Source organism: Mustela lutreola, chromosome 7, assembly GCF_030435805.1.
Source record: "Mustela lutreola isolate mMusLut2 chromosome 7, mMusLut2.pri, whole genome shotgun sequence".
NCBI classification, from domain to species: domain Eukaryota; kingdom Metazoa; phylum Chordata; class Mammalia; order Carnivora; family Mustelidae; genus Mustela; species Mustela lutreola.
In genome coordinates, this window is record NC_081296.1 from 67,156,747 (window position 1) to 67,169,315 (window position 12,569).

Sequence of the window (12,569 nt, forward strand, 5' to 3'; positions counted from 1 at the left end):
AAGTAAGGTCTAAGTATTCTGTGTGGGCTGGGGTCCTAGCACTCAGAGACAGAAAGAGTCAGGACAGAATCCCAGTCCTGTTTAGGCTGGCAAACCTGCCAGTCTCACTCTGCTCCTGACAACCTGGATTTGGGAGGAAAGGGCCCCGAGCAGAGCCCAGACAGGAAAAGGTCCCACAAACCCTGAGCAGACCCGGCTGACAGAGGTATGGTTCCTTACCTGTGACAGTCCTGAGTGGCTGGGGCCCCTCCCACCCTGCGGTCGTCCCTCCAACCAGGAAATCTTCAGAGGGTTATCAACCAGGCCCACTTCATTCTGGACAGCCAGCTCCTGCCAAACACAGTACCCAGTCCTGGTCCCGTGGCTCCAATCAACCATAAAATGGCTCTCTCTACACCAGCAGAAAGAACCAGAACCAGCACTGTCATCCTCCAGACAAAACCAAGCAACCCTCACACAATGATGGGCTGAAGCTTTAACCCTCCTCATGGGTGAGTGGGGGGTATGAGCCTTCTAACTAGGGGGTGGGGAGAGAGGCAAAGCATTCCTGGAGGGATGCCAGCTCCCAAAGGAGGGTAGAGGGTAGAGGGTGTGAAGCAGGAAACAGAGTCGGCCTCTGCTCTCCCTTATCTTCACTTGCTGTGCCTCTACTCCCAGGAATTGGTGGGGGGGTGGGGGAGCCTCTGGGAGTATGGATACCTAAGCTCAGAAGGGAGCCACAGTACTGGCTCCTACTCTGAAATAGTGGGGCCACCATGGCCCCCCAAAGCCTCCCCCAGCACTCACCGCAGCCTTGATGGTTGCAAACTCTACCACAGCAGTGCCAGCCTTCTTACTAGAAAGCACCAGGTTAAGCACCTCTCCATACTGTAAGGACAAGGGGGTCCCAGTAAGCATGGCTCAGCCTTTGGGAGCAAGACAAGTCTGGGTTGGCCTGAGGCCTGCCGGGGCATTTTTGGCTGGCCGATAATGCTTTGTTGCTAAATTCCCAGAGAGGGATCAGAGATGGGAAAGAAAGGAGGTTTTTGCTGCAATGTGGTAGCAAAGGAAAGGAGACCTGGGCAAAGGACTGAAGATTGAGACTGTCACCAAAGGTGGGAAATGGGATGGGGCTTCTGTGCCACCTTCCCACCCCGTCTCTCCCCACACACTCCAGATGGCAAGGTCCAGAGCTGGGCAGGGAGGGCGACACGAGACTGGAGGGGACATGGCAACACAAGAACCAGATGGCCGCTGGCGGAGAAAGCCTCTGGGCTGCCCTGTGGTCTGTGAGACAGCAAAAAAGGCTGGCAGAGATGTTAAGGGAAGTTTAGGCGTGGAGATTCGGGGTTTTGGCTGAGGTACGGGCAGAAGTGATGGGAAAGAGGGAAGGTGGCAGGGCAGACCTTCTGGAAAAGCTGTAAGAGGACATCTCTGGAGTAGCCGCCTTTTGACTCATCTTCCTTCTTGCACTTCCATTTTAGCTGCAAGGACAGCAATGGGCACCACCATTAAACTCTGACCTCGGCCCGAACAGTGCCAGCACCTGAGCTTAATGGGCAGAGCAACACCTTGATGGTCTTCTAGGCACTTGTCATCTAGGGAGTGACCCCGCAAAAATGTGTTTCTCTTGAAAATGGACAGGCAGAGTGGCCTGCTCACCTGAGACCACACTTCCACCCCCATGAGATGTTCCCCTTCCAGGGTTTCTGGGGAGCGCTGCCCGGCAATTGCCAGGGCTAAGAGGGCTTTTCAGGGTGAGCTCTGAGAGGCTGATCTGATCCTTAGGCAGCAGGAGGATGGAAGGACCTGGCGGCTGGTGCTGGCTCCCAGAGACCTGGCATCCCAGCCAGAACCCCTAGAACCCCCAGAAGAATCTGTTCTTTTTGATAAGGGGTACTGTGCAGTGGTTCATGGGTCCCACAAGGCTCACCTTTAGCTTAGGGGTTCCTCTGCCTTCAGGACTTTCTGCCTTTCCTAAAAAATTTGGGAAAATTAGCAAGGTAGAATAGGAGGGAGGCAGCAGGTTCTCTAAAGGAGACACAACCCAGAGCCTGAAGGACCTATAAAAAGTCACTCCTTACCAAGGGCAGTATCTGCCCTGCTGATGAGCTTCAGGGGGGAAGTAGAGGCAATCCCACCCGCACCCAGAGGAGCTGCTCCCTCAGGGGCCGTCTGCCCAGCTGAAGGCCATGGTTAGCACTTTACCAACAAAAGCATAGTTATACTGAAACAAAGTATCCCAGAACCTTCCCCCCTACCGAACTGCTCTAAAATAGAGTCAGCTCTGCTTAGGACTCAAACAGGGCCAGCAGATTTCAGGCAGAGTGAAAAACAAATAGGCCCCAGAGAAGTGGTAGGAAGAAGGGACAGGTGGCGTATGTCTGAGTCAGGTGCCCCCAGGGCTCCAAGCAGGTGGAAACCTCCAGAGCAACTCCACCGAACAGCCCGTGCGGCCGCTCTGGGTATCTGCCTCAGAGGGGATGTCGGGGGATGTGAGGGATGCGTACCTCTCAACCTCTGCTCCCGCTCCTGGCGTATCTGCTCCTGGATCAGCTTCTGCTGCTCCTCCAGCTGCCGGGAGCCCTCTTCTCGAAGGCGTTCGATCTGCAGAGCGGGGTTGGGGGGAGTGACAATTCTGTGCAGATCCAATTCCAGGCTGGCTGCCCTTGTGAAGGTCCCTGGGAGGCTCCACCTGCAAGCTAGGGCTCAGCAACCTGCGGGTCGGACAGATTACCCAGACCCCACGGAGGAACAGGGAAGGGCATGCCGTCCGCAGCCACAAAAGCCACCCAGGCCCACCCTCCTCCATTTCCTGCAGATGGATTTGGGCTAACACACCCAGACGCACCTCCTGCTCCAGTGTCCTGGTGCTCCTGCTTTCCTCCTCCTCTTCACTGCCGTGGGCCTGGGCCTGCTGCTCTCGGGCCTCCAGGTCTGGGCATGAGAGTTGAGTGACCCAGTGTCTGATCTAAGCAGTTTCTACATGGCCGCAGCCCACCCAGAGTCTCACGGAGGGTGAAACCACAGAGTAGCTCTCCCCCCTCCCTCCAGCCCCATGTGCTCCCAAGTTAGTCTTCATCGAGAAAAGTCAAAGCACAGATGAAGTATAGGCTTCAGCCGAGTGGCCGGGGTCTGCAAGAGTTAAATCAGCTCCCGCTGACCAAGCTGGTTCTCCGATCAGTGAACAGGGTGTGGGCAGCTGCTTAGGTCAGCAGCCCAGGGCCATGTGGCAGGGATGCCGAGGGTGGAGTTGCTGGCCTGCTCCTGTGGTTTGGCACCACAGCCTGACGCTTCTCCCACAGCAGAGATCGAGGCCCCACCATCTTCTCTACCTCCCTCTCAGCCCACATTTACCAAGCCTCACTTGGGACTAGAGTCTGGTGGCTCCTACAGCAATGGCAGAGTCTGTGTGAAGACATCACCCCATGTCCTGGAGCCCTTCCAAGAGAAACCTGCCTGTGGCCCTAGGCCAGGCCAGCTGCTGTGACAAACCCTCCTCTCCAGCCTGGCACTCACAGCTTTCTTCTCAGGGCACTTTACTTATCTAGAATCACCAGGTTTTTTTGTTTGTTCTTGATAGCAAGATGGAAGAACCGGGATGGTATATGTACATATTAAATATATGGATGTCAAATAGGCAAGAAGAAGGGGAGGAAAATTGGGTAAAGACCATCTGGAACAATCTTACTGCAATGATAAAAATGTTCTAAAGCTGATTTACAGTCACAGTTGCACCATTTGGGAAATTTCCTCAAAATCATTAAATCGTACACTTGAGGGGCGCCTGGGTGGCTCAGTGGGTTAAGCCTCTGCCTTCGGCTCGGGTCATGATCTCAGGGTCCTGGGATTGAGCCCCGCGTCGGGCTCTCTGCTCAGCAGGGAGCCTGCTTCCCTTCCTCTCTCTCTGCCTGCCTCTCTCTGCCTACTTGTGATCTCTCTGTGTCAAATAAATAAATAAAATCTTAAAGAAAAAAATCGTACACTTGAAATGGGTAGATGATATTCAAAATACACCATAATAAAACTGTTTATTTAAAAAAAAAAAAAAAAAGAATGCCTATTTGGATCCTTCTGAGGGGACTCCACAGAGTGAAAGCTCCATGCAGAAGTGAGGCTGGGACGCACGGAAAGATCCAAGATGGCACGGTGATCAGGAAAACAGGCTTCACTCATACCGTGCGGGATTAAATCCCAGCTTCAGTGATTCTTACCCTTTTGGTACCTTAGCTTCTTTATCTATAAAAAATGGGTTTGGTGGGACGCCTGGGTGGCTCAGTTGGTTAAGCGGCTGCCTTCGGCTCAGGCCATGATCCCAGCGTCCTGGGATCGAGTCCCACATCGGGCTCCTTGCTCGGCAGGGAGCCTGCTTCTCCCTCTGCCTCTGCCTGCCTCTCTGTCTGCCTGTGCTTGCTCGCTTTCTCTCCCTCTATCACTGGCAAATAAATAAATAAATAATCTTAAAAAAAAAAAAAAAAAGCTTTAAAAAATGGGTTTGGTAATACCCACCTCCTTGGATAGTTGTCGTAATTACAGGAGGCATCTGTCACAACGCTAGCCGGTAGTAAATCTAGTCACTGCTCTTATTCCTAAGAGTGTCCTTCAGGACCCACCCCTGACAGCAGGGCTGTGCCCAGAGCTGGAGCCGAAAAGTTCGGAGGTGCTAGAATCATAGTTCCAGGAAGAAAGGTGAAGGGCTATGTGAAAATAGCCCAGGGAAACCAAAGGCCACCCAGCACCACAATGTCACCTACCAAGCTTCACTTTCTTCCTTCTCTCATCAAGTTTCTGGGTCCTCTCCGCTGCCTGCTTCTTGGCTTTCCTGACCTTGTCATATGCAGCCTGGCAGGAGAAAGGAACATCAAGGAGCACTCAGCTGGCGGACTAGCCCAGAGCACAGCCTTGCAGTCCCAGGGCCATTGGGAGGCAGCCTGGCGATCAGGCCTCAGGCTAGGGCCACAAGGACTGGGCTACTGGGCAGAGTACAGGGGTCTGAGGCCGAGGTGCTACAGTGGGCTCATACCACAGGGACAAGGCAATTGGAGGAGGATGAGCTTACCCTGGCTGCAGCATCGGTCAGTACCTCCAAGGCCTGAGAAAGCTGGTGGAAGAGCTCAGCTAAAAATACATATCAAAAAAGAGAGAGGACAAAATGAAGTTGGGCTTGATGACAGTGTGCTCCTTCAGAAAAGCACCTCAGAGAAGCCACAGGCTGGCAAGAAGGCAGATATCAGCAGATGATGGACCAGCAAAGGAAGGGGGTTGCACAGGCAACCGACCAGATGCCCCCCAAATGCAAAGTGCAGGCTTGGGGCTGCCTGCACATGCAAGCACTCCCCAGCATGCCCACGGGGGCGGAGATGGGGGAGACACCATGTCCTGGTGAGCAGGTCTCACCTTCCCACACCTGGGAGAGTCTCACCTGCTCTGGGATTATCCGGGTTTTTGTCTGGGTGGCAGGAGAGGGCCTTCTGCCTATAGGCCTTCTTCACCTGGAAGAGCCAGACAAAGTGGTTATTCACTCTCTCACCCCAGGACAGAAAGGAAAATCTCACTAGAGCGATAAAGGGACTCCAGGGAGTGCTCCCCAACGCTATAAGAAAGGCTGGAGGCTCCCACACGGGAACACTCACCTCACAACCTCTGGGGAGATTTGCAATGGGGAAGGCAAAAGCCATGGAGGGAGCTGACTGCTGTCCTACAGCAGGGAAGCTGGGCCTACTTCCTGCTAGGTACCAGTGTCCCCACAGAGAAGGGCTCCTGGTGCAGTGGGTTTCTTTACAGCCAGCCATACAAGCTTTAAAATGTATTTGCCTTCTGATCACCCGTAGGAATTTGGAGTTGTACAAGTATCTCAAAGCAAGCATACAAAAATGTCCACTGTATTAGTATTTATTTATTTTTTAAAAGTTGGGGTTTTTGGGGGGGTGCCTGGGTGGCTCAGTCAATTAAGCAGCTTCCTTCGGCTCAGGTCACAATCCCAGAGTCCTGGGATCATGCCCTGCATTGTGGAGGGGGTGTCCCTGCTCAGTGGGGAGCCTGCTTCTCCCTCTGCCTCTGCCTGCTGCTCTGCCTACTTGTGCTCCCTCTCTGTCAAATAAATAAATACATCTTTGTGGGGAATAACAAAGTTGTGGGTTTTTTGTTTGTTTTTTGTTTTTTAAAAGATTTTTATTTATTTGACAGACATACCACAAGTAGGCTGAAAGGCAGGCAGAGAGAGAGGGGGTGGGAAGTAGGCTCCCCACTAAGCAGAGAGCCCCATGTGGGGCTTAGTCCCAGGACCCTGAGATCATGACCTGAGCTGAAGGCAGAGGTTTAACACACTGAGCCACCCAGGCGCCCCTGTGTTTTAGTTTATTTGTTTGTTTGTTTAAGTAGGCTCCTGCCCAGCCCAGCATGGACCCCAGTTCAGGGTCTTGATCTCATAAGGGCTGAAGAGTCAGACACTTAATCAAGTGAGCCACCCAGGCACCCCAAGAGATTTTATTTTTAAGTAATCTCTACATCCAACATGGTGCTCAAACCTACAACTGTGAGATCAAGAGTTACACACACCACTGACTAAGCCACCGAGGCACCGCCATTTACATCTTATTTTATATTTTTCTGTAGTTCAAATTTTCAAACCTTAAACAGGTCTTATTTTAAAATCATTTTTTATAGTCAAAAGGGGTTATCTTAGTTATGGTCCATCTTTGGTTTTTATCTTGTACCTCTGAATTAAAAGGAAAAAAGGTATTATTTCTTAGCTTAGTAAAAATAAAGAAACAGAGCCGCCAAAATTCTCTCTCATTTATAGCCAGCTCCACTGTTTTAAAGGCAAGGCAGAGCACAAAATCCCAGAATCTGCCTCCAGTTCCTGAGACCTTGCTCTCAGTTCTCCCTGCACATCTTACCTGCCACTCAAACCTCCTGCGAGGAGGAGCTTCTGCACAGAACTTCCTCAAGTAGCTAAGCCAACTGGCTTTCTAGGTTTCTCAGAGGAAACCAATAAATACTTCTACCCAAAGTTGCTAAGTAAGGACGTTCAGAGGCAAGCAGCCAGCACCAGCAAGGGAGGGCGGTGGCCGGGTGCCTCACTCCACTACCACCTCGGACCTCAGGAATGTGCTGCCACCTACTGGGCTACGGCGGGCACTACATCTTCACGGCCAGGGCGACCACGCCCATCAGGCGCTCAGGGCGCACCTGGCTCAGCCCAGGAGACAGATTCCACTCGAGGACAGGATCAGCCAGGGTGAATGTGTGCCTTCCTATATTTCCCAATCGTCTACCTGTGCTCACCTGGTCCACGTGCTGTCCTCCCCAACCCAATCTACCTTTTCACCATTAAAAAATAACATCCGGCTCTGATTTCACTATTAAAAAATTAATTAGAGAAGAGGTGATAGTATCTTTTCTCCCTCTTTCTTTTGCCTCCTCCACTGTACCCCTTGCTTCATTTCTTTTTCATTTAAAACTAAGCCTTTATTATATATTCTTTATATATTAGGGTCCTGTATTTGTTGGGTTTCTTTTTCTTCTTCAATAAGTAAAACAATACTAATGTCCCCAGTCCACCAACCCTCGCTTCAAGTTCCAGCATTAACTGGATGGTGGGTATCCTTTTAAACCTTCATCCTTAAAAATAAATAAATAAATAAAATAAACCTTCATCCTTGACTATGCCAGCAAATAGGGCTCTTTGGGGCTTTGTTTCTGCCTCTCTCCCACTCCTCTCTCTCTGAGATGGGTGAAAGGAAGAGGTAGGGAGAAGAAGGTGTGTGTCACCTCAACGTGAAAGCTGCCTGCCCTCGGACTGGACTTCCTCAGTACCAGGATGAGGGCTGTGGCTACCGATATTGGGCATTTTGTGGAAGACAGTTTCTTTCGTATCATGGGGCTATTTAAAAGTATTATATGTTCACTTTTATAAACCCAAAACAGACAGTAAAAGGGTGAAAAGAGGCAAGAAGGACCAGTAAAAAAGCAAGATAGAAAGAACATGGTCTGGGGCGCCTGGGTGGCTCAGTGGGTTAAGCTGCTGCCTTCAGCTCAGGTCATGATCTCAGAGTCCTGGGATCGAGTCCCGCATCGGGCTCTCTGCTGAGCAGAGAGCCTGCTTCCCTCTCTCTCTCTCTGCCTGCCTCTCCATCTACTTGTGATTTCTCTCTGTCAAATAAATAAATAAAATCTTTAAAAAAAAAAAAAAAAAAAAAAAAAAAGAAAGAACATGGTCTGTCTGAGGACACTCGGGTGGCTCAGTCGGTTAAGCATCTGTCTTCAGCTCAGGTCAGGATCCCCAGGGTCCTAGGCTCGAGTCCCATATCAGACTCCCTACTCAGCCATGGAGTCGGCTTCTCCCCCTGCCTCCCTCTCCCTCTCCCTCTGTCACCTTTCTCCCTCTTCTTGGCCTCTCTCTCTCTCTCTCTGACAAAGAAATAAGTAAAATCTTAAAAAAAAAAAAAAAAAAAAGGAGCGTGGATGACACATTCATCTTTTTTTTTTTTTGAGAGAATGCTTTATGGACTTTATTCTAAAGGAATGAAGTATTTATTAAAATATTAGGATATTAAGCACTGTTGTGTGTTTTATAATTCATTTTGGATGTTCTATATAAAAGAAACTGGTTTTTTGTTTTGTTTCACTTTGCTACACAGACCTTAGAGTCCAGATGCCTGTGGGAGCTAAGTATTTGTAATTATGTTTCATATTGGGCATTCTGCTGCAAAACCATAAAAAAGGGGACATGGAAACAAACAAAAAGCTTGGCTTTGTTTTTACTTAAATAGGAAAACACTTGTTCTAACTGAAAAAAATTAATTATGTAATAATATGAAATTAATCTATCTATATATTAATTTGCTTCTTTTTTTTTTAAAGATTATTTATTTATTTATTTGACAGAGAGACATCACAAGTAGGCAGAGAGAGAGAGAGGAGGAAGCAGGCTCCCTGCTGAGCAGAGAGCCCGATGCAGGACTCGATCCCAGGACCCTGAGATCATGACCTGAGCGGAAGGCAGCGGCTTAACCCACTGAGCGCCCTATTAATTTGCTTCTTTATCAAGTCTCTTTCCAGAATGTGTTCCTTTGACAAATGTCTGTAACAGTGTCCTCAGATTTTTTTTTTTGAACCAACAGTATAACTAGACCTAGGTTACCTCCATTTGCATGGACCCCGACCCTGTCTTAACTCTGCCCTTCCAGCTCCACACTCTCTGCAAATTTACAGCTAAATACAACTGCCCTGGGGCGCCTGGGTGGCTCTCTTGGTTGAGCATCTGCCTTTCCAAGGATCAGGATCCCAAGATTCTGGGATTAAGCCCCATATCGGGCTCCTGCTCAGCAGAAAGCCTGCTTCTCCCTCTCACTCTGCCAACCACTCCCCCTGCTGTGCTCTCTCTCTGTCAAACAAATAAAAAAATCTTAAAAATACATACATACATACATATATACAACTGCCCTAATCAAATTAATGTATCCTGGCCACCCGACTCCCTCAAGGCCTGGCCTGGACCTCAATTTCCAAACCATCCTCCAAAGGTATAAGGGACTGATCATTCTGTATTTCAAGATCCTATCCAAAAAAATTACCAGTCTCATACAATAGCTGGTTATTAGCAAGAAGAGAGGTAAGGCCAGAAGGTCAAGGTCAGGATGGTATTCATGCCCAAGGAGAGGTATCTAAGGGTAGGAGGAGAGCTCTCTGAGAGCCCTTAAGTACAGCACTGAATCTACCCCACCTCCTGGGTCCACTGATGGAATACCTAGGAATAAAGAGGCTGAACTGGAGTCGGGATATAGAAAAAATCAGGTATTTCCCTGATATTGAAGAGGAAGGACACTGCTTAGCAAGGAGGATGGTCATGAAAACAATGAATGACATTATTTTGTGTGATGCCATAAGAGTGGTCCATGAGAGGCACCTGAGTGGCTCAGCTGTTAAGCATCTGCCTTCACCTTGGGTAGTGATCCCAGGATTCTGGGATTGAGCCCGGCATTAGGCTCCCCACTCAGTGGGGAGCCTGCTTCTTCCTCTCCCACTCCCTCTGCTTCTGTTCCCTCTCTCACTGTGTCTCTCTCTGTAAAAAAAAAAATAAAATCTTATACTCTGGTTTCTCTTCAGATCGCATAAATCTTTCGCCTTTTACTAAAGATTTCCGTGGAGAGGAACAATTAAAAAAAAAAAATGAAATCTTACAAAAAAAAAAAAAAAAGAGTGGTCCATGAGAATGAAAACCTAGAAATAAATCCAGTTACCTGGTCAATTAATCTTTGACAAAGAAGGGATAAATACACAATGGGAAAAAGACAGTCTTTTCAACAAATGGCCACATGTGTGAGACTGGAGCACTTTCATTCACCATACCTAAAACACTCAAAATGGACTGAAGACCTAAATGTGAGACCTGAAACCATAAAAATCCTTCAAGAGCACAGGCAATAATCTCTCTGACATCAGCTGCAGCAGCATTTTTCAAGATATGTCTCCTGAGGCAAGGGAAATAAAAGCAAAAATAAACTATTGTGACTATAAAAATAAAAAGCTTCTTCACAGTAAAAGAAACAACAAAACTAAAAGACAATCTACTGAATAGGAGAAGATATTTGCAAATGACATATCTGGTAAAAGATTAGTATCCAAAATACTAAAGAACTTACATGACTCAATACCCAAAAAACAAATAATCCAATTAAAAATGGGCAGAAGAAATGAATGGACATATCTCCAAAGAAGACACATTTCACATTTTCTTCTTCATTGGAGATATGTCCAACATCACTCATCAGGGAAATACACATCAAAATTATAATGAGACACCACCTCACACCTGTCAGAATCACTAAAATAAAAAACACAAAAATCGCTTCTCGGCCTTTTGGCTAAGATCAAGTGTAAAATAAAAAACACAAGAAACAGGGGTACCTGGCCGGCTCAGTCCATAGAGCATGCAACTCCATTTTGTTTGTTTGTTTTTTAAAGTTTCTATTTATTTATTTATTTATTTGAGAGAGAGAGGGAGAGCACATGAGAGAGAGAGAGCATGAGCAGAGGGTAGAGGTAGAGGCAGAAGCAGACTCCATGCAGAGCAGGGAGCCTAATCTGATCCGGCACTCAATCCCAGGACCCTAGAATCATGACCTGAGCCTAAAGCAGACTGAGTCACCCACTTGCTCAAGCATGCAACTCTTGATCTCAGAGTCATGAGTTCAATCCCACACTGGGTATAGAGCTCACTTAAGAAAACAAAACAAGGGGCGCCTGGGTGGCTCAGTGGGTTAAGCCGCTGCCTTCCGCTCAGGTCATGATCTCAGGGTCCTAGGATCGAGTCCCGCATAGGGCTCTCTGCTCAGCAGGGAGCCTGCTTCCTCCTCTCTCTCTCTGCCTGCCTCTCCATCTACTTGTGATTTCTGTCAAATAAGTAAATAAAATCTTTTAAAAAAAAACAAACTTCAAGAAACAAGCATTGGGCAAGGAGGCAGTTGAAAAGGAACCTTCAGGGGCGCCTGCCTTTGGCTCAGGTCATGATATCAGGGTCCTGGGATCGAGCCCTGCAGCGGGCTCTCTAGAGCCTGCTTCCATCTCTCTCTCTGCCTGCCTCTCTGCCTACTTGTGATCTCTGTCTGTCAAATAAATAAATAAAATCTTAAAAAAAAAAAAAAAAGGAACCCTCATATACTGTTGGTAAGAATACAAATTGGTGTAGCCAATGGAAGTTCCTCCAAAATTTAAAAAATAGAATTACCCTAGATCTAGAAATCTCACTACTGTGTATTTACCCCCCCCCAATACAAAAATACTAATTCAAAGGGATACATGCACCCCAATGTTTACTGAAGCATTATTTACAATAGCCAAACTATGGAAGCAGCCCAAGTGCCCACTGACTGATGAATGGATAAAGTAGATGTGCAATAGATACATATTTTTTTAGCTATATTTTGCCATTTGGAACAATGTGGACAGAACCAGAGAGTATAATGATGAGCAAAATAAGTCAGTCAGAGAAGACAAATACCATCTGATCTCACTCATATGTGGTACTTAAGAAATAAAACAAGCAAAGAAAAAAACAAGGGGAGGAAAAAAAAGAGAGAGACAAACCAAGAAACAGACTCTTACCTATAAAGAACAAACTGATGGTTACCAGGGGGAGGTGAGTGGGGGAAAGGGAAAATAGGGGATGGGGATTAAAGCGTACACTTATCATGATGAAATAAAATATAATAAATAAAATAAAATAATAATAATTTATTTTTTTTCTTCTTTTTTTTTTTTTTTAATTTATTTATTTGACAGAGAGAGATGACAAGCAGGCAGAGAGGCAGGCAGAGAGAGAGGAGGAAGCAGGCTCCCTGCAGAGCAGAGAGCCTGATGCGGGGCTCGATCCCAGGACCCTGAGATCATGACCTGAGCCGAAGGCAGCAGCTCAACCCACTGAGCCACCCAGGCGCCCTGATAATAATTTAAAAAGAATGAAAACACAGAGAAGGGAGTGCCTAACTTTAGCCCTATAGGCTCCCAGATGGGTAAGAGCGAGCTGGTTCTGAAAGGTGAGTAGTTCTCCCACCAGAGAGCTGGAAAGGACATTCAAGACAGAGGGT

General features: G+C 47.7%; 1 protein-coding gene and 1 pseudogene across 2 annotated transcripts in view; one reads left to right on the forward strand and one right to left on the reverse strand.

Moving 5' to 3' along the window:
• DNAJC17 (DnaJ heat shock protein family (Hsp40) member C17) overlaps nucleotides 1–12,569 on the reverse strand; it is a 39,132-nt gene that overhangs the window by 5,165 nt on the left and 21,398 nt on the right. For both annotated transcript variants that reach the window (XM_059181180.1, XM_059181181.1), the window contains exons 2-10: nucleotides 5,402–5,471; nucleotides 5,039–5,097; nucleotides 4,734–4,821; nucleotides 2,831–2,916; nucleotides 2,490–2,586; nucleotides 1,913–1,956; nucleotides 1,386–1,463; nucleotides 787–867; nucleotides 220–330 (exon numbers count right to left, since the gene is read on the reverse strand). In XM_059181180.1, the coding sequence (XP_059037163.1) occupies nucleotides 220–330; nucleotides 787–867; nucleotides 1,386–1,463; nucleotides 1,913–1,956; nucleotides 2,490–2,586; nucleotides 2,831–2,916; nucleotides 4,734–4,821; nucleotides 5,039–5,097; nucleotides 5,402–5,471 (714 nt within the window). The remainder of the gene's footprint in view (nucleotides 1–219; nucleotides 331–786; nucleotides 868–1,385; nucleotides 1,464–1,912; nucleotides 1,957–2,489; nucleotides 2,587–2,830; nucleotides 2,917–4,733; nucleotides 4,822–5,038; nucleotides 5,098–5,401; nucleotides 5,472–12,569) is intronic.
• On the forward strand, nucleotides 10,070–10,164 carry LOC131837371 (U5 spliceosomal RNA; annotated as a pseudogene).